Below are 22,499 nucleotides of genomic sequence, written 5' to 3'. Positions count from 1 at the left end.
AGCAAGTTATTTAACCCAAAAAGAGAAACCAAAACTGTTAACTGAAAATAAAACTGCAGCAACGAAAGAATGTAAAGATGTAATTAAGGTAAATGAATTAACATCCGAAAACTGGGTGGTTGAAGAAAGCAGGAAAATGGTGGGTGGGAAAAAAGGTTGACCAACGAAATCGGTCGAAAATACTGACGCAGATGACGGGGAGTAGAGACGAGGAGGAGGAAGAGACAGCTTTGGTCTCGGTCGGAAATCATCTTACATCGGCTCCGTCGCCGAGCGTAATCGCGAGTCAGCCTACCTGGAAGGGATATAAGACTACGACTGCACGGCTTTGTATCGTCAGACCGTGCAGAATATCGTTCGTAGCCGAGTTAAAAGGGAAAGAGAGGAACCTTGTCGACTACTTATTTTACTTCACGTCGAATCGTTAGTCAGTGGAGTGTACCCGGTTAGTTGTTTCCTCTCGGTGGTCATCGCACGTTCTTCGGATCGCTCGCCTCGAACAACCCGCTGCGATCGTCTTCCAGACCTTGCCACGAGATTCCGACTTTTCTCCCTGGTTACGTCCGAAAAACCGGTATACGACCTTCGAACAACCTAAGGACTTGTCGTTAGGCACAGGTTCATCGACAGAAACCGCCAACCGAGGGTGATACTGAAATCGGAGGCATCGTCGACGAAGAAGGTTCTTCACTGGACAAGTTTCTCTACTGACGTGAGTACCTGTCTTTTTCGTTCGAATTTCATCGACCGGACGTTCGTACATTTTTTAACACCTGTTGCAATATTTTGTTGGAAACCTGTGCTAGGAAATAGGGGTTTCAGATTTGGGGAAGGATTTATGTCAAAGCGTTTAATTGTATAAATGTATTGGATGTTTTATTGAAGTTTTGATACAAAATACAATACGTATAAAATACATTTATTTATTATGACCAGTTATTATTAAGATTCGAATGAACAATGAAGTGAAATTATCACTGGTGTTCCTACGTGTTCTGAGGTTCTTTTGAATTTGTAATGAAACAAGGATTCTTACTCTCCGCAACAATTAAACATAAGGAATTTATTTTTGGAGAAAAATTATAAAATATGGAAGCTAAGGATTTAAATGCTGGTGATTATTGAAATTCAATAAAAATTGTGATTCTGTAAAGAAAGTCTATTTCCAGATAATTTATACAATATTTTAAGTGACCCACATTGAAATAAGGTGGAACGCCTGACAATTGTCATTGTTTGCAGATATATTAATAAAATGCATAGCCGCGTTATACGACCGTGTTATTCGAAAGTAATCTTATTGAAAATGAACGAGTTCAGACGCATTCAATTTGTAATTCAATTTAAATAAACTGCATTGTGTCACAACAGGATAAGTGAGTTTGTTAAAAGGTCTTAAAAATTTTGCACGGGCATGCGTGTTAAATCCGCCGTACTAATTAAGTTAAAATTACAAGTTGTCCAATCCATTTTAACTTCTTCGTGTTTTCAATGCTATCGAATGAACAAAATTATGATTTTCATAAGAACGAATCTTAAAATGAAAGACACCAAAAATGACGTATTCAATTTCAAACTTAGGTTGTGTATGTAGGATTTTTGGTATCTGGAAAATTAGGCATTTAGGGATACGGGGTAGGAATTTAGAAATTTAGGAATTTGGTTGTGCAAGGATTGAAGAATGTAGGGATTAAGAATTGGGGAATTAGGGATTTGTGAATTCAGGGATTTGGGAAATTAGGGATTGGGAGTTCTAGGGATTTGGAAATTTAGGGATTTCGGAATCTAGGAAATTTGAAATCTAGGGAATTCGGAATCTTGGGAATTCGAAATCTAGGGATTTGGGAATGTAGGGAATTCGGAATCTTGGAAATTCGAAATCTAAGGATTTGGGAATGTAGGGAATTCGGAATCTAGGAATTTGGAAATGTGGGGAATTCGGAATCTAGGGATTTGGGAATGTAAGGAATTCGGAATCTTGGAAATTCGAAATCTAAGGATTTGGGAATGTAGGGAATTCGGAATCTAGGGAATTCGGAATCTTGGGAATTCGGAATCTAGGGATTAGGGAACGTAGGGAATTCGGAATCTTGGAAATCCGAAATCTAAGGATTTGGGAATGTAGGGAATTCGGAATCTAGGGATTTGGGAATGTAGGGAATTCGGAATCTCGGGAATTCGGAAGCTTGGAAATTCGAAATCTAGGGAATTCGGAATCTTGGGAACTCGAAATCTAGGAATTTGGGAACGTAGGGAATTCGGAATCTTGGGAATTCGAAATCTAGGAATTTGGGAACGTATGGAATTCGGAATCTAGGGATTTGGGAATGTAGGGAATTCGGAATCTCGGGAATTCGGAAGCTTGGAAATTCGAAATCTTGAGAATTCGGAATCTTGGGAATTCGAAATCTAGGAATTTGGGAACGTAGGGAATTCGGAATCTTGGGAATTCGAAATCTAGTAATTTGGGAACGTAGGGAATTCAGAATCTAGGGAATTCGGTATCTTGGAAATTCGAAATCTGGGGATTTGGGAATCTAGGGAATTTGGATTCTTGGAAATTAGAAATCTAGGGATTGGGAAGTGTAGGAAATTCGAAATCTAGGGATTTGGGAATCTAGAGAATTCCGAATCTAAGAATTTTGAGATATAGGAATTTGAAAATCTAGAGACTTGGAAATCTAGGGATTTGGGAATCTAGAAATTTAGGAATTCGTGAATTTAAGAATTTAAGAGTTTAGTAAAATAAGAATTCCAAAGCATACACCGCACAAGTTTTCCTCATACTGTACGATTAATCAGGAAAATGCACTGCTTCAAAAAAGGAACGTTTTAACTCGCTTGGTCAATACAAGTCACAAGTACCTTATTAAGGAATAGTTTTTACGCCTGTTCATTCACTGATTGCCGCATATGAGCGATCGAGTGACAGAAGTTGATTTATGAAAATACAAATTCATTTTTTCGTTCATTGTACGCGCGTGGAAAGAGTTATTAACTTGAAGCAAGAACGAGTGTTGATCCGAGAAATAGATACGAGGAATGTTACATATGCATTACATATTTTTTTATGCTAAGCTACTCTCATTCAGTTTACACTACACGATATTTCACTCATTGAGTGTTTAATGATGCATTCAATATCTAATTGTGTGCAATTAAAAATCTGTATAAAATTGATAAACCTCGTTTTAGATCACATGCTGTTCACATATGACAGTCACATGATTTCGGAATTTGGATTTTCGATTGTTTGCTGACATGCCATTTTATGTTTCCATATTTTGCAAACGTCACACGACCCAAATACTGTTACCGATGTTAACGAGTGTGTAAATCGCGTTGAAATTTGATCAATCGTCAGCTCGAACCAACTTTCGAAATTCGACACATACGTTGCAAAATGGAAAGAATAGTGCAAGTAGTAATTACGTTCAAGCAGAAATACGAAACCTCTTGGCGATATTTGCTCAACTGTCGCTGCATTTAACTACTTGTCCCGAGGAAAATCAAGATACTGGATAATGAATCGGGTCTTGCTACACGTCCCTCGTCTCATCGGATGAGTGTCCTTTCAATGAAACGTCAGGCAGGATATTTTTCTGATTTAATCGTTAATGAACCGGCTACGCGTTTACAAAAGACTCAATCCGCGAATCGTTTGCTAGCAGAGAATATCTGAATGGTTGTCGCGTTAAAAGTAATGTACGTTGCACAAACGTTTTAATCGTCGAAATAAATTGGAACGAGGTCCGATCGAAACGCGAGCGGTGTTGAATACGCACAATTCGCATAATGTGCACGTTGCAAAAATGAGACAGAAACGCGTTTCAATAACGCAACAGGTGTAAAAGTGGGTGGCTCGTTATTTCGACATTAACATGAACCTTGCTAATTATTACCATCGGATAGGATCATGTGACTTGATGGATTGGGATTTTCAGCGATAGCTTCCTTGGAACAGTCATTGGGAATACCTTCGCTTCTGTCTGTTTTTTTTCTGTCTTGGTGACCACGCGATTTGTATAAGTAAGATGTTAACTTCTCTGAATTCAAATGGAGTAATGGGAAAATTAAAGAGTTGAAAAATTGCAAAATTGAATGGTAGAATGGTACACTGGAAAAATTGACGAATGGTAGTATCAAAGAGTTGAGGAATTGAGTAATGGAAAAATTGAAGAATTGAAAAATCAAAGAGTTGAAAAATTGCAAAATTGAAGAACTGTAGAATGGAGCACCGGGAGAATTAAGAAATGGTAAAATTGCAAAATTGTATAATTGAAGAATTGTAGAATTGAGCAATTGAAAAATTGAAGAATTGGCGAACTGAAAAATTGAAGAATTGAGAATTCAAAGAGTTGAAAAATTGCAACATTGAAGAACTGTAGAGTGGAGCACTGAGAGAATTGAAAAATTGTAAAATTGCAAAATTGAAAAATTAAGCAATTGAAGAATTGAAGAATTGAAAAACTGAAAAATTGAAAAATTGAGTCATAATTTACTTTAATTGAGTCATATTATTCCCAAAAATTTTTCCAATTTTTTTATAAGAAGTTTTTTGTATCCCTCGAGCTCAAGAAGTTGTAAATCAGTATCTGATATTAATATTCGCCGTCATAGAGCAGTTATCGTGCTAATTACTTTGTAGCTAACCTTTGAACCTGTGTTCACACCTTTATTTTTTTGCACTCATTTTTAATTATCATAAAATTATCGAAACGTTAGATCATAGTTATTGCTATTTCAATTACTTGACGTTATAACTTTCTTATAAAAAAATTTACGTCAAGTTCAATTAATTCAGCTTATGGATATTTAATCGATTACGCAATCTCTGATAACACTCCTTTCTTCAGCTACGTAATTGTATTTGTACTTAACTTTTTATCGTTTTATCTATTAAAGGATCGACCTGTTACGGTCCTTTATTTATTAAAATATTTTTTTTTATTTTATCATATTCCCTTTATGTGTAATATCAACGTAATGAGTAAAGATTGCCACAGGTGGAAAAATTTTACTTACAAGAATTTACAAATTTAAACACTTATAATCTTAGCGACTTCCGAATTCGCATAATTTCATATTCTATTATTTCCTGGTACTCAAATTTAGCAATCTATAAACAACCTTCAATGAATTATGTAACAATAGACTGCACAAGGCGCGTCATCAAATAAATGACACAGGACGTACAACATGCATAGTCATTTCCAAACACATAAAAATTTTTTCCGACAAACAAAACAACTTCTACCTTAACTACGTCAAACGAGCTTTTAAATCGAAACTCGTTCCATCTAAAAAACTCGAAAACCTCTCGGTCAAATACCTGAATCAACATAGTTAACAATTCCTTATAAAAAGAGGTAAAACAACGATTCTTTACGACCGTCAAAGAAATTCTGCCCACACTTTCCGAAAGGAAATAGATTAAAATAATATACCTGGTCCGATGCATTACTGTCAAGTGATTTCTATTTTCGTGTTCAAAAGCTTAAAATGTGGACAAACCAGATTAAATTGTTATTGCATGTTTTTTAAATTTGTCATTTTTTAGCAGACATTAAAGTTTCGGGAACTGGAATCCGCGTCGGTTTTAAAGTCTTTTGCCGCTCGAATTGCTTTCATTCACGGTCATGGCCGCGCCCTTCGGTCATAAAACCGGGGAAGAAAGTGAAATGCGGTTGAAAGGAAGAGCTCGGTTCTCCTTTCGCTATTGCGCCAACAGCGTTCGATATCTGCGCTACCAGCAGTGCCATCTTGTCCAAACTTCCAGTCACGATCAAATTTTTCATTTATTTTTTATTACCTTTCTGTTTCTGACACTGCTATTTTTAGTTATTTGGGGAACTTGAAGGTATCTGTGTAATTAAGTCACAATTATGAGTGTCACCATAATACGTAGGCATATTTTTATTTATTCCGAAGAACAAAATAAATCAGAAACATGAAGTTTTCCAACTGCGTTTCATATCTGCGCTACCAGCAGAGCTGTCTTACCGAAATAAATTTCTACTTTCAATCGCGATCAAATTTTTCGTTTACTTTTTGTTTTTATTCCATTTCTGTTTTTACTAGATACTGCTATTTTTAGTTATTTGGGGAATTTGAAGATATCTGTGTAATTAAGTCACAATTATGAGTGCCACCACAATATGTAGGCATATTTTTATTCATTCCAGCGAAGAACAAAATAAATCAGAAACATGAAGTTTTCCAACCGTGTTTCATATCTGCGCTACCAGCAGAGCTGTCTTACCGAAATAAATTTCTACTTTCAATCGCGATCAAATTTTTCGTTTACTTTTTGTTTTTATTCCATTTCTGTTTTTACTAGATACTGCTATTTTTAGTTATTTGGGGAATTTGAAGATATCTGTGTAATTAAGTCACAATTATGAGTGCCACCACAATATGTAGGCATATTTTTATTCATTCCAGCGAAGAACAAAATAAATCAGAAACATGAAGTTTTCCAACCGTGTTTCATATCTGCGCTACCAGCGGAGCTGTCTTGCCAAAATAAATTTCTACTTTCAATCGCGATCAAATTTTTCGTTTACTTTTTGTTTTTATTCCATTTCTGTCTTTACTAGATACTGCTATTTTTATTTATTTGGGGAATTTGAAGATATCTGTGATTAAGTCACAATTCTAAGTACCTCCAGAATATATAGGCATATTGTTACTTATTCCTGAGAACACCAGAATAAATCGGAAACAAGAAACGTCGATAATACCTAGAACGCATAACTCTTTCCTTAATAGACCTAACTTGGCGTAATCTGATGGTTCAATCATTCTCATAACTTGTCGATTGATTGCGCAAGCGTGAACGTTCCTTTTGAGACAAAAATTCAATAGAAATATGATTAGTATGCACTCGAGTAAAAATCATTTTTATTCATGAAGATATATTACATATTTTTACCATGAAAATTTTATTAGGTGCATAAGAATGTATTCTTTCTAATAGCCTATCATTTAGAACCGTTAAATAAATCTGTTACGAACAAATTTTAAGACCTGTTATTTTTATAGAAACTGTTAGCTTGAAGTACCAGTTGCATAGCTACATAAATTAATCTCTGTTTCATTCAACATTTCTATCATTTCTACATTCCATATGTATGACTCTATTAGAGTTATGGACTTATGATATTCAGTTTGCTTTGCGTATTTCATACATTTTTATATATACTGAAAAATTTAGGTATCTTAATGTACAAACTTCGGATAACAATTATTTGTGATAAATGATGCACCTCTGAATAGAATTAATAAACTATTGCTACATTGTACAAATTTAAATAACCAAATTCATTTATCAAAAATTCAAACTCAAATGACCTTATCGTTCTCAAAATTTAATCTTCAAAGAATCGTTACACACTTCCGGACTCAATTGTGATGTCACACATTTCAAAGGACCTACATTTGCTAAAACAGTTCCCAACGTGTTCTCAGCAGATTCTTAATTTTTTAAATAAATTAATACGTCAAATCAATGCATCAAAGCTGTCATAAACGAACCACTGATCAAATTGTCACCAGACTCAGCTACTCGTGGAAATTAATCTCTAACCTACAATCTTCTATATTCGTAATTTTTTAAATAAATTAATTCTTCAAATTATCAGTAAACGCAGCAGTCCTAAACGTTCTGCTGATGAAGTCCAAATCGTCATTAGACAAACCTACTCACGAAAATTAACCTCTAACCTACAATCTTCTATATTCATAATTTTTTAAATAAATTAATTCTTCAAATCAATGCATCAAATGTAGCAGTCACAGACGTACCACTGATCAAGTCCGAATTGTTACCAGACTCTTTCAGCTACTCACGAAAATTAACCTCTAACCTACAATCTTCTTACCAATCGTGTCATACAAAAACAACTAATTATTGCTACAGCATGAACGAGTAAAGGAAGTTAAAAATTAGGCACATTTTGTACTTCGATTGCGAGGATTATAATTAGAAGCGAATAATTCAGTTGCGATGAAAACACGAGACCGGTAGGTCGCATGTGAACTGTAATGTGCGTCACGAGTGTGACACGACGCCATGATGAATCCCAATCCGAGTACATTTTTATCAGTTATGAACAAAACTTATATTTACTACACCAAGAGTGAAATTTTGCTAAAATTAAAATGTTGCTACTAGATTCGATATTTCTCAATTCTAATCAGTTCAGAAATCTTGAAAGGAGGAAAATAAAAAAGTTTGACATCGCCGAAACGCTTCCGGCACTCCCGGTTCCATAAATCGTCACGGAAGCAGTTTCAAGGTGGATCAGCGATAAAACGCGTGCTCTTGCGCGATGTTAAAACAAAAAGCTTGCTTCCGTCTTTGTACGTTTCTCTTTTCTGCGGTACAAGACAAACCATTCGGAAGCGTTCCATTAGACACTTACAACGATTTTTGCCAGACAGGTCGTTTTCGATCATAAAATCCGATGCTAGAAAATCCAAGAAAAAATACGAAATTAAAAGAAAAGCGATTGAGTAACAGGAATTGATTCGTTTCATTTGTAATTCTAATCCGAGCGGGTTTCCGTTTTGCGTCACAAACATCGATTGCATTCCCACAAACACCTATCATTTTGTTTTCGTTGCGACCCGTTTGTTTGTAAAGTATTTTGTTGTCGAACCGGTTGTGATACACTTTCCTTCTACGGTCCTTTGCTCAAGGATAACCGTAGGATTAACCACCGCCGGTACCTATGCGCGTTATATTCATAGGCTACCTTGAACCCTGAAGAGCGAACTCTTTTAGTTAACGGTATGAACAAATGTGATTCACTTTGTCCCTTGTTCTCGTGTGACGCACTTTATTCAATAGGATCACTGATCTTTGTACGTGGTCGATTATGTCATGCATTTTTCTACGATGCCTTCGCTACTTTATTTTCATGCAAATTCAGGATGATTGTTTATTCGATGGTATAATGGATGCAGACTTCTAATAAACATGTGTTTCTAAGATTTTTCGAAAACAACGGAAGCTATGTGCATTGAGAAGTTAGGTTACTTGGTTAACAAAAAACAATAGAGTAAACGATGTTTGATAAATAAATTTATTAATTGTATAAATAGTTCTGTATGCAAAAAGAAATAGACATGGACTGTTTATTTTAAATGTGGCTTAAGTCTATTTGCATGAATATACATTTTAGTTAAATCACTTACAACAAATTTGTATAATCAAATTACATGTTGATTAGTCAGTAAAAAAATTGCTGAATTGCCAGTTTTAGTTAACCTTATAATTAATCTTATTATTAGCCTTATCATTAACCTTATTATTTATTATTATTAACCTTATTATTTATTTAGACATAATTTTTTCATTGACACATATGCCAACCTTTAATTTTCTCAAAATAAATGAAAATGGACTTACACAACTTTTCATATATTTCTATAAAAATTGAACCTCGTATTTAAATAAATTCTGTGTCTCAATTAATTAATTTTGATCTCCCTGCAGTGAGATTAATAATTTTAAATTGAATCAATTTAATAAATTATTTCTGTAACCCATATCCAATATAATCGAAGAAACCAGTTAAACTTTTTATTTTACCGAAATTGCCAATCGACGGAATTGGCGAAATTCATCGGAGAAGCGTGAAAAGTAATTAAGGCTTAGCTGCGGCAATTAGCACATCCTTGAAATATTGATTGCCTCGCTATACAGAAATTTAGTCAGTTCAGCAGTTTCCATCTCAAACTTCGAGATTTATTTATCGTTTATTATCGTACATTCCTATGATCAATATCCTGTTTCATGCTGCGATTTTAATTTCTAATTACTGATTTATAGCTAGTTATATAGTTGTATATTGCATAATGAGACGTTTATACTTCAGTATAATTTATACTTGTACAAAGTACTAATAACAAGGGACGTAGATGATAACGAAAGACGTAAAGTTGTAAAAATTAAAGTTATAAAGTATTGGAATTCGTGCACGAGTTTATGGGAGGTTAAATTGTCACACATATTCGCTAAGTCTTTGACGGGTTCGACACCTGACAAAAGTCCATGTTTCGGAAGTTCGGTCATTGGCTCCGAAATTCAGGGGTAAAGTCCACATCCTGTGGGTTCAGTCACTGACATAAAAATATGTTCAACACCACGTTTCGACAGTCATCGAATCTCAAATACTCTCAAATCTCATATACTCTCAACATACATGTATACATATATGTATACCCTCTTCATATACTCTCGACACCAGTCAAAATTATTATTAACCCACCTAGATGAGAATCTACCTCTTCAAACAATGCAACCCTTCCCTCTTGCAGTGTTCTAAGAAAAAGCTACGAAAGCAGAACTCTGAGAATTATCAACATTGTAACATAGAATAAAGCTAAAAAACTGAAAATACTTTCGTTGCGACACGAGGCTCATTGTACTCTGCAACCGCGATATTACTCGGGAATTCGCGTTGTCATGACTTTTACGAGCCTACTTTTACTCCTACCGATTCTCAGAAGTCGCTGTTAGGCGTTTAAAAAAAGTCTCTCGACTGACGGACAGTGATTGATACTCAAGATTAATCGCAAGTCAGATCAGTTACATTAATGTAATTTTTTCAAAATCAAGATCCACTTTTTTCCTGCAAATTAACTAAGACAGAATACAAACACAGTGTATGAATAATTTTAACGCCCAAGTAGCCGTGTCAAATTTCATTAACCCTTTTTATTTGTTTATCAAGACTAACTTGTATAACTTGAATAGTAAGTCAAGACTAAGTCTGTAACTAGGGCTAACTAGAGCTGTAACATTAAAACGAATGAACAAAATTAAAATGTTCTGAGTATTTTATATTCAAGTATCCTTGATAATGCAACTTATACTAAATTTCAAAGTTGAAGATTCAAAATTTGAGTAAGGTTTGAGCTGTAAGTCACGAGTGACTCCTCAAAGCACAAGAAGAGGTTAATGTCAAAGAAATTGTTTACGAACGTTACTGCTTAGTTTAGCGTAGTCCCAGAACCCGTTTCCAGAGGGCATCGTTCCCGCCATAAATGGTCCGGGGATTTTCGGGCAGGTTTTACCCATGAAGTCGACGAACCACCGCAGATATAATCAAAAGGGCCGCAGAAGAAACAGGCGGGCAGTAACGACCCAGTTCACCTTGGTTCGCTAGTATCCACTTCAGAGGTTCTTGGCCCTTTCTAATTATTCCAGCCACGATTCAGAATAGTTTCCTCTGATGCATCTTTCAAGATTCATTCAGTGTATTCTAGCGGTCACCGTTCGCCGCCACAGTAGAAATTGGCGTGTGTGGTCAGACACTCTAATTTCAATAGTTAAACGATGACAGGTTCTGATGCTGACAGGTTCTTTTGCATTATTAATTACCCGAATATGAATATGAATTTTTAGCAACCTGTTATTGAACGTATTAGGCAAGTATTATATGGTTTAACCTCTGAGTGCTTTGACGAGTCTCACTCGTGACGCACTCGCAACTCAAATGTGATTAATGTTACTCAAATTTTGAATACTCTTTAACTTGAAGTTTCGATCCAACTATAATTTACGTTGTCAAGGATCCCTGAATATAAAATACTTAGAACATTTTAATTTTCTTTGTTCGTTTTAATGTTGTAGTCCTGAATGGTTAGGCTTGACTGACGCACCTCATAAATAAATGGCAAGGGGTTAAATAACTGGGACTTGCCTAAACGTATTAGACATATGTTGTTTAAATAACCGGGACTTGCCTAAACGTATTAGACATATGTGGTTTAAATAACTGGGCTCCATATACCGGTTATGTTGCTGATCGTGGGAAAAGAAAATGTCGATACATTTTCCCTTGCCTTATGATTTATCTGCCGGGTCAGTCGGAATTAATTAATAACAGCTAGAATATTAAAAGCGGCTTTATGTAAATTTTGTGATCAGCGATCCTTGACTATGCAAATTATAGCTCGACTTGGGCTACGAATATTGCAAATTCGAGTGAGATTCGTCACGGTTTGAGTGCGTCACGTTTGGATGATATTGTGAGCCACGGAACTACTTGAAAAATCTGAATCATAGAAGACAGTAAAGAAATCTCTATAAATATTCTTTGTATCATTAAACCTAAATTAATTAATAACCTAATAACCATCTTGTACAAACCAATTACATGTCTCTGTAATAAAAAATCTCTATAAATATTCTTTGTATCATTAAACCTAAATTAATTAATAACCTAATAAGCATCTTGTACAAACCAATTACATGTCTCTGTAATAAAAAATCTCTATAAATATTCCTTGTATCAGCACCAATTACATCTTGTTCAAATCAATTACATGTCATACCAACATGCCTCTGTAACAAAAAAAGTCTATAAATATTCTTTGTATCATTAAACCTATTACATCTTGTACAAACCAATTACATGTTGCACCTGTCTCTACAAGCTGAACAGTGTAGCATAATTTACATTCTATTGTCCCTGATCCAGTTATGACTATAAACTATGAAAATGAAAATGTGAATATCTGAAATATTGCAACAAACGTCGATGGAACATTTCGAAAAGCATGACAAGACACTTAGGACTGTAAGCCACCATCAATCACTCGATCAGGGTGAACATGTTTTTATTTACAGTTTTCTTCCTTTGCTTCAGGGATTCTTTGTCTCCTACCTTCGATGTAATGTATGCTTCATTACGAAACGATTAGCATAACTTCAAAGGCGAGTTCGATCCAGTTTGGTTAACGGTGAACGCTGCGATAATTACATATCAGGTGCCGAAGAGAATGTACTTCCTACCCCACCCACGCAATCACACCGTGCAAAAATCAGTGGACTTATCGATAATTCCTACGGTGACTTCATCGATCTTTCTTTGTTTTTTAATGAATTCATTTATGAAGGTTAATTGCTTTTCATTGTCGGAATGTCGTTTCGCTCGGGTGAACATTATTTATGATCTTCGTTATTTTTACATTATGCAAAATACTGTTTGAATAGGTGAAAACTGATGTTTGTAGTCAGACTCACTATAGCAGATTATTAATAACAGGAGTACTTTCAAATTTATCTTTCAATTTGTATGTCACTGTCTCAACGATAAGAAAGCTTAAAAGATTCTTTTATTTGTTTATCCCATAAAATATTAATTTAAGTAAATTTATTGCCAGCCACACATGATTCATACCTTCAACATATGAAATTGGTAAATCAGTAATTTTTAAAATTGAGAACTGTGAACGTCGAAATTTGTGTACACCACAATCTTCAAATTTCTAAACCACACAAGAAGAAATAAAGACGTGTACATTTTTTCACAATAAAAATTTGAAACGTTACCCAAACGTTACACATATGATCAACATATGAAATTGGTAAATTAATAATTTTTTAAATTAACCCATTGTAAACGTCAAAATTTCTGTACACCACACTCTTCAAATTTCTAAACCACACAAGAAGAAATGAAGACGTGTACATTTTGTTTTCACGATAAAAATTTGAAACATTACCCAAACGTTCCACATATGATCAACATATGAAATTGGTAAATTAATAATTTTTTAAATTGACTCACTGTAAAGATCAAAATTTATGTACACCACACTCTTCAAATTTCTAAACCACACAAGAAGAAATAAAGACGTGTACATTTTTTCACAATAAAAATTTGAACCATTACCCAAACGTTACACATATGATCAACATATGAAATTCGTAAATTAGTAATTTTTAAAATTGACCCACTGTAAACATCAAAATTTCTGTACACCACACTCTTCAAATTTCTAAACCACACAAGAAGAAATAAAGACGTGTACATTTTTTCGCAGTAAAAATTTGAAACGTTACCCAAACGTTACACATATGATCAACATATAAAATTAATAAATCAGTAATTTTTAAAATTGATCCACTATAGACATCAAAATCTCTATACACCAAATTCTTCCAATTTCTAAATTTGAAAAAGAAAGAGTTTTTACACCAGAAGAAATAAAGATGTGGTCCGTTTTGTGTTTACAATAAAAATTTCAAATGTTACACAAGCGTACAAAAGGTCGATGGCGTGAAACATAGCCGTTGGTTCTGAAAAAGGAACAGGTGGCTTAAACTTGAAAAGCACAATCGATTAATTACCTTACGCGCGTGTGCACGTGCTTCGATCCGGAAGAAATCAATCGACTATGATACTTTGTGGCACCCAATTAATCTCTACAACTAGGAAGCGTAGTTCTTGGTTGGATCTCTGTCCTTCAAATTTACGCAACTATTTCTGCGTCTGAAGCGGGCTGAATCGATCTTGCGATAAATCATCGACTACCATGAACGTATCTTTTATTACAATCCAGGTGCAATCACGAGACTACCTTATTTGTAGTTGCAATTTGTGACACACGTACGAGTTATTTTTGCTATGATTGGAACAATATGCGATGATTGAAACTATTATTAATTATTAATATCTTGAAAACTTGTATTAAAGTGGTGATTGATTAACCTTGGTAGAAATACCTTTTAACTTAAGTGAAGAAAATAAAAAAAATTTTTGAAGACTTCTATTAGAGAAGTAATTGTTAAGTAACCTTGTTAGAAACACCTTCTAATCTGAATGAAGAAGATCAAAATAATTTTTGAAGACTTGTATCAGGGAAGTAATGATTAATTAACTTTGTGGTAGTAACACTTTTTAACTTAAATGAAGAAAATAAAAATAATTTTTGAGGACTTCTATCAGAAAAGTAATCATTCAGTAACCTTGTTAGAAACACCTTCTAATCTGAATGATGAAAGTCAAAATAATTTTTGAAGACTTCCATCAGGGAAGTAATGATTAATTAACTTTGTGGTAGTAACACCTTTTAACTCAAATGAAGAAAATAAAAATAATTTTTGAAGACTTGTATGAAAGAAGTAACGATTAAATAACCTTGTGGTAGAAACACCTCGCGACCTGAAGAAAATAAAAATAATTTCTGAAGATTTCAATCAGAGAAATAATAATTAAGTAACCTTGTTGGTAGCACCTTATAACCTCAATAAAATAAAATTATTTAAAAATATCAAGTCAGTTATATTTTGAGAAACTCGTCCTATTATCCATGCAAATAATGTGCGTCACAACCTACCCAGACAATGGATCGGTGAAAAAATTTTGATTCAGGAATTCGTCCAGGTTAATTGCACGTCGCGCAATTAGAAGGAAGTGGAGATTATTCGAATCTTCTTCTTTGTTCGGTATTTTCATCACGCACCCAAGGACACCTGATTTCTACTGAATCACCTTGATGCATTCTGTGAATGACGCAAATCCTGATGATTCGCCGTCGCCTTTCACGTGGAATCCCCTTTCAAATTTAAGAGCTTTAGACTTGTTTGGGAAGTTTGTCTCTGAAACATCTTGCGATCGTAAATTTTTTGTTTACTGAATGGGAAAAACGAATTTCGTGTATGGACGAATGCAAAATGTGTTCGAATATGACTCAGAGGGCGGTCTTTCTTATTGTCAGTCGGTGGATTCTTATTTCTATAGAAGAAAATAACTAGAAGAAAAATATGACTAACTACATAGAGAATGACTCTTCTATTTGTGGATCTGTGTGCCATAACATGGGAATATTAGTGTGTGCTGAAATTCTGGATTGTTTTATTTTTAGTACTAATAGCCTCAAATCCCAAGCAACCCAAATCCCAAGCAACCCAAATTCCAAGCACCCCAAATCCCAAGCAACCCAAATTCCAAGCACTCCAAATGCCAAGCACCCCAAATCCCAAGCACCCCAAATTTCAAGCACTCCAAATGCCAAGCGCCCCAAATCTCAAGCGCCCCAAATCCCAAGCACCCCAAATCCCAAGCACCCCAAATCCCAAGCGCTTCAAATCCCAAGCGCCCCAAATTCCATGCGCCCCAAATCCCAAGCGCCCCAAATCCAAAGCACCCCAAATCTCAAGCGCCCCAAATCCCAAGCACCCCAAATCCCAAGCACCCCAAATCCCAAGCACCCCAAATCCCAAGCACCCCAAATCCCAAGCGCTTCAAATCCCAAGCGCCCCAAATCCCAAGCGCTTCAAATCCCAAGCGCCCCAAATCCCAAGCGCTTCAAATCCCAAGCGCCCCAAATCCTAAGCGCTTCAAATCCCAAGCGCCCCAAATCCCAAGCGTCCCAAATCCCAAGCGCCCCAAATTCCATGCGCCCCAAATCCCAAGCGCCCCAAATCCAAAGCACCCCAAATCCCAAGCGCTTCAAATCCCAAGCGCCCCAAATCCCAAGCGCCTCAAATCCCAAGCGCCCCAAATTCCAAGCGCCCCAAATTCCAAGCGCCCCAAATCCCAAGCACCCCAAATCCCAAGCGCCCCAAATCCCAAGCACCCCAAATCCCAAGCGCCCCAAATCCCAAGCGCCCCAAATCCCAAGCGCCCCAAATTCCATGTGCCCCAAATCCCAAGCGCCCCAAATCCCAAGCGCCCCAAATCCCCAAATCCCTAAATCCCTAAATCCCTAAATCCCTGAATCCCTAAATCCCCAAATCCCTAAATTCCCAAATCCCTACGTCCCCAAATCCTTACATCCCCAAATCCCTACGTGAACAGAACCCTACTCTCCACATTCATCTACCACAATCTTAATACATCACATTTCCGTATGTCTCCAATATTAAATATAACATGCAGCAGATAATATATTTACGAGCTATTTCACCTTTCACTTCGTAGGAAGTTTTCTTCGATAACTGATCAACTTCATTGAACGTTGTTCGCTTCGAGAAGTCCTTCATTCTCGAACCAAAGCGATTCCATGCATGTAGTCAAGAATTCGCATTATTCTGTCATTAGTTTTTTACTGACCTATTCAGTGATTATACGCATTGATGATAATTCATGTTGTTGTGTGCATTTCTTTTTGCATGTAAGCGCATTGAAACATTGTATTCCTGTTTCCAGGTTCGTTGCGGAGACTGCCGAGGACAATGTCGGGTATCGTGGAGTGGTACAAAGACATCGTGTACAACACAACCGGTAATGTACATCATCTGTTACAGTCGTTACTCGAATATACGTAGTATTAAATTGCGTGACCCAATTTAATGATGCACTAACTGTACACAAGTGTAGTTTACACAGGTATAAAAAATAATTGTGAATATTAAAATTATACGCGTTAATACCTTTATACCAGCAAACGTGTCTTAATGTCTTCACACGTTATATCATGCGACTTTATATCACCACTCAGTACACTGTCAGTGCATTAAGAACGCCAACAAAACAAATTAAAATACCTCTTTGATTCAAACACATTTCACATACAAGGTTATAAATTTAAAAATGATAAAAACCGTCAGAGTAATTATGTAAACGATGTATTACTTGCATTACTCTCGTCTCGTAATATAATTTTTGAGTGCCCACAGTTACGTAATCGAGGACTATGCTCTTGCAGATCCGAGGACCCAGGATTGGTTTCTCGTGACGGGACCCGGGCCACTGTTAATGATCATCGTCACCTATATTTACTTCAGCGTTTCTGCCGGGCCGAGGTACATGAGGGACAAGAAACCATACCAATTGAGGAACGTTATGATCGCGTACAATTTCATACAAGTGCTGCTGAGCATATATCTCGTTAGGGAGGGGTTGCTGGGGGGATGGGGCGGACAGTACAGCTTCCGGTGTCAGCCTGTCGACTATTCGAACAGTCCACAGGCTCTTAGGGTACGTTTACTATAATTTTAGTATTAAAAATTAATTTAAACGTTAATCATTTAGCACGAATATTCCCTGTTAACAATGTTAACTATAGTCCACATCATGGTAGAATGCAATATTTATTTTATACATTCTTATCTTTACATTTTTGCAATATTTATTTTATACATTCTTATTTTATATTCTTGCCATATTTATTTTATACATTTTTATCTTTACATTCTTGCAATATTTATTTTATACATTCTTATTTTATATTCTTACCTATGTTTTCCTAGTAGATTGTTCTTTTACTAAAATGATTGTTTTTGACATATTCATAGAATTGACTAATAGATTTCACTAACAGAATTTACTAATAAATTTTATAATAGTTCTGCAAAAATCCACAGATAAAACTAATGAAGATATAATACAGCAAAGTCGATGGCAATTTAAATATTCAAATTTGGCGCCAAATTACTACAAGTAGTTTCGAACTTCAACTTCAATATTTTTTTCTAAGCTACTTTTCGCATCTCTTCTTTTATCGCCGTGTTTGGATATGATTACGATTGGTGCTGCCCTCTTCTTTATGTCTGTACCATTGACTATAGCTATACTACTAACCATGCCTTCGTTTTCGAGGACACAATGACTCAGGAACGAGCGCCATCTGCCCCAAGCTTTAGCACAAAATGAAACTTTGTACTACAGCAATTCAACTCACTTTAAACCGTTATTTACACTATTAAAGACTGCCTATGTAGAAAATTGTGTAGCACAATTTAGTATTTCACGTCCTACGAGAAAAGAAGACAAATCAGTAAATTGGAAAAAGATACACGGGTAAAACAGATACTGTCGATATTGCTGCTTTCTACTTACCCGGGGTCCTCGGACCCAGACGTGTCTTCGAGAACAAAGGTAGTGTCACCAAACTATTTCGTGTTCAATCCAAAAGGGGGCTCCTCTAGAGTCCTAAAATAGGAAGGTTAGGTCAATTACGCCATGTTGTCACAATTCATGGCGCGAAGTTTAAATGTTTATTAGCCAAAAGATACGTGTAAATAATTTTCATTCTTCTTTTTGTATTGTGTATTGTCATCGTTTTATTATCAAGATACTTGTTGTTATGTTATTTACAAGGTTATGCAGTCGTGTTATTTACAACAAAATTATGCGCTGTCCTGTTATTTACAACAGAGTTATATGCTGTCGTGTTATGTACAAAAAAATGATGTGCTGTCATGTTATTTACAAGAAGGTTATGCAGTCGTGTTATTTACGAAAAAATTATGCGCTGTCCTGTTATTTACAACAGAGTTATATGCTGTCGTGTTATGTACAAGAAAATGATGTGCTGTCATATTATTTACAAGAAGGTTATGCAGTCGCGTTATTCACAACAAAATTATGCGCTGTCCTGTAATTCATAACAGAGTTATATGCTGTCGTGTTATGTACAACAAAATGATGTGCTGTCATGTTATTTACAAGAAGGTTATGCAGTCGCGTTATTCACAACAAAATTATGCGCTGTCCTGATATTTACAACAGAGTTATATGCTGTCGTGTTATGTACAACAAAATGATGTGCTGTCATGTTATTTACATTCAAAAGCAACAAACCTTTCGAAATTTCTCACTTAAAAATTTGTAATAGGAAAATGAACATGAAATGCTCACATAAATACTTTCTTATCAGAAATTTTCTGTTTCAAAATTGCAGATGGCTCGAGCCGTGCATAGCTACTACCTGTGCAAGCTAGTCGAGCTGTTGGACACGGTGTTCTTCGTCCTCCGGAAGAAGCAGCGTCAGATCAGCTTCTTGCACGTGTACCACCACGCCCTAATGCCATTCTGCAGTTGGGTAGGCATCCGCTACGTACCGGGTGGTCATTCTACCCTGTTAGGTGTAATCAATTCTTTCATCCACATCATCATGTACTCCTACTACATGCTCACCTCGATCGGACCACACATGTACAAGTACGTCTGGTGGAAGAAGTACTTGACGACTCTGCAGCTGATCCAGTTCAGCATCATCTTAGTGCACAACCTTCAATTATTCTTCATCGACTGCAACTACCCGAAAATAATCGCGTTTCTACTAAGTCTGAACTCGATCATCTTCATTTACATGTTTGGCAAGTTCTACATCACCAACTATACCAAAAATCGAAGTATAAACGAGAAGTCGTGTACGAACGGCGCGATAAAGAACAAGAATGAATGAATACTGTATAGAAGAATGGTTCATCGTGGACTGTGCATGTTCATTTAGTTAATGTAAGCTGTTCAGAATGGAAGGTCTGTCGAGCGTTTGACGAATGTTCAGTTTGTGAGCACGATACCTACTGGAACACTTCGGGAGAAGGCGGATGCTAGGTTTTACATACAATTTTTTAGCTCTTTTACAGGTTTATATAGTAAGACACCAGAGTTGGTTCATTTTACGAATTGGGTCTCTCCGCGAGAGATGAATTAAAGTTTCCCAAGTTTAGGAACTTGGATACAAATGTGTAGTTAGCTTTCCAAGTGCAAGGTTATCCAAATTCTCTTATTTCTAAATGTACAAGTTCCCAGGTTTCCAAGTTCTCGAATGTCCAAGTTCCCAAATTTGTAAATAACCTAATTGCCAATTCTTAAATTCCCAAGTTCGAAAGGTCGTAAGTACCCAAGTTCCCGAATCTCCACATTTCTGAATTCCCGAATTCCGAGACATTAAAATCCCCAAATTTCTGAATTCTTGACTTCTGAGACCTTCAAATCTCCAAATACCCAGATACCCAAACTCCAAGGTATGCAAGTTACCAAATCCCTGGATTTCTGGATCTTCGGGTTCCTAAACCTTGAAATCCTAAAATCTCACAAATTCTCAAATTTCCAAATTCTGTAATCTCCAAATTCCTAAATCCTCAATTCCCTAAATCCCCAAATTACTAAATCCCCAAGTCCCTAAATCCCCAATCCCTAAATCCCCAATCCCTAAATCCCCAATCCCTAAATCCCCAATCCCTAAATCCCCGAATTTCTAAATTCCCAAATCACTAAATCCCCAAATCACTAAATCCCCAAGTCCCTAAATCCTCAATTCCCTAAATCCCCAAATTACTAAATCCCCAAATCCCTAAATCCCCAATCCCTAAATCCCCAATCCCTAAATCCCCAATCCCTAAATCCCCAATCCCTAAATCCCCGAATTTCTAAATCCTCAAATCACTAAATCCCCAAATCACTAAATCTCCAAGTCCCTAAATCCTCGATTCCCTAAATCCCCAAATTACTAAATCCCCAAATCACTAAATCCCCAAGTCCCCAAATCCCCAATCCCTAAATTCCCAATCCCTAAATCCCCAATCCCTAAATCCCCAATCCCTAAATCCCCAATCCCTAAATCCCCAATCCCTAAATCCCCAAATTTCTAAATCCCCAAATCACTAAATCCCCAACTTCCTAAACCTTCAAATCCCCAAATTCCCAAATTTTTGAACCTTAAATTCTGAAATCCCCAAACCCCAGTTTCCAAATTACGAAATAAGCATCCTAGATACACCAATGGTTCACGTTTTTTTTCGAACGTGAGCAGCTCTTCGCAGCCATAATACCATTTTTAAGTCGTACAACAAAGAAGATAAATTGACTCGTGACAACGTTAATTTATTCACAAAATATTAGTTCCGTTTCGCGCGCTTTTTATTGCAGGCTTGAAAGTGATATGATTGTTCATAAATCGAAATATCCCTCAGTTTATAGTTTTACTTCGATTCGAATGTTGTTTGTTAATTGAATTCCCCCATGTTTTACGTGTCGCTTTCAAAATTCCCGCCTTGCCTTGTCGGTAACGCAGGAATCGTTTGGCCGCAGAATAATCGAATTCTACGATCATTTTCACGCTCGATCTCATCGATAACTTTGTTCTTTAAGTTAAATCAATAAGACCGTTTTTATTAAAATAATTAATTGAGAATTTCTTTGGTGTGCAGTAATCGCTCGTTACTAAAATTTACGAACTGAAACTTGCAAATTTAGAAATTTGGAAATCTGACGTGTTTAAAATTAGAAGACTTCAGCGAAACTGCATCGTATGTATTCCTATAAAAAATGTTCTCGACATGTAACTTCCTTTCGTTCTGTTATTCATTCGAACATATCACTTAGGTTAATTTCTTCGTTACACGGTATAAAGCTTAAGGATTCTATTAAAGGTGTACTTACAAAAAGAACAACTAGATGGGATCCAAGCAATTGCGAATAATTCCGAACCTTACTAATTTTGACGTTTCCGAATATAAACCTCGATTGTACAAATTTTACCATTTTTTAATATTTCGACGGCCGTTATTTCGTACAAACTGTGCCTCTTGTTACCTTTCTTTTTATGTTTCATAGAAAATTATTGATAGAGCTGTAAGTTGTACATGTAACATTCAAATGTAAAAAATACACTTGATTTTGAATATACCTTGTTTACATCACTTCTAGTCATTCACTAATTACAAAATAGTTTATAATGTGTTGTAAGTGTGCGTACACTTGCTTGTAATACTATGAAATAAAAACTGCGTATCAGCAATTGTCGCGTGAATCGACACTTTGGTATTGAAATCAATACAGTGACGTTCAGAAGCAAATAATTTATATGATGGCATTGAAACAATTTCTTATCATTGCTAAATTATATTTTATTTATTTTTTATGATAACGAAACCTAATTTACGTTTTATGATAACGAAACCTAATTTACGTTTTATGATAACGAAACCTAACTTAATAATAATTAGTAACTTTCTACTTCTT

General features: G+C 35.8%; 1 protein-coding gene across 1 annotated transcript; it reads left to right on the top strand.

The window, feature by feature from the left end:
• The first annotated feature begins 261 nt into the window (after window positions 1–261).
• On the top strand, window positions 262–22,161 carry LOC100877466 (very long chain fatty acid elongase AAEL008004). The gene is made up of 4 exons (XM_003700470.3): window positions 262–712; window positions 16,953–17,027; window positions 17,452–17,723; window positions 19,429–22,161. The coding sequence occupies exons 2-4, from the start codon at window positions 16,979–16,981 to the stop codon at window positions 19,933–19,935; spliced, it is 828 nt and encodes a 275-aa protein (XP_003700518.1). The 5' UTR covers window positions 262–712; window positions 16,953–16,978; the 3' UTR covers window positions 19,936–22,161.
• Window positions 22,162–22,499: the final 338 nt, after the last annotated feature.

Source organism: Megachile rotundata, chromosome 1, assembly GCF_050947335.1.
Source record: "Megachile rotundata isolate GNS110a chromosome 1, iyMegRotu1, whole genome shotgun sequence".
Lineage (NCBI taxonomy): Eukaryota > Metazoa > Arthropoda > Insecta > Hymenoptera > Megachilidae > Megachile > Megachile rotundata.
This window is presented reverse-complemented; position numbering and strand designations above follow the sequence as displayed.

Coding starts and splice junctions, on each gene's coding strand:
- LOC100877466 (XM_003700470.3), top strand. CDS start 16,979: ATGTCGGGTATCGTGGAGTGGTACAAAGACATCGTGTACAACACAACC. Junction 17,028..17,451: donor CATCGTGTACAACACAACCG/GTAATGTACATC, acceptor ATGCTCTTGCAG/ATCCGAGGACCCAGGATTGG. Junction 17,724..19,428: donor ACAGTCCACAGGCTCTTAGG/GTACGTTTACTA, acceptor TCAAAATTGCAG/ATGGCTCGAGCCGTGCATAG.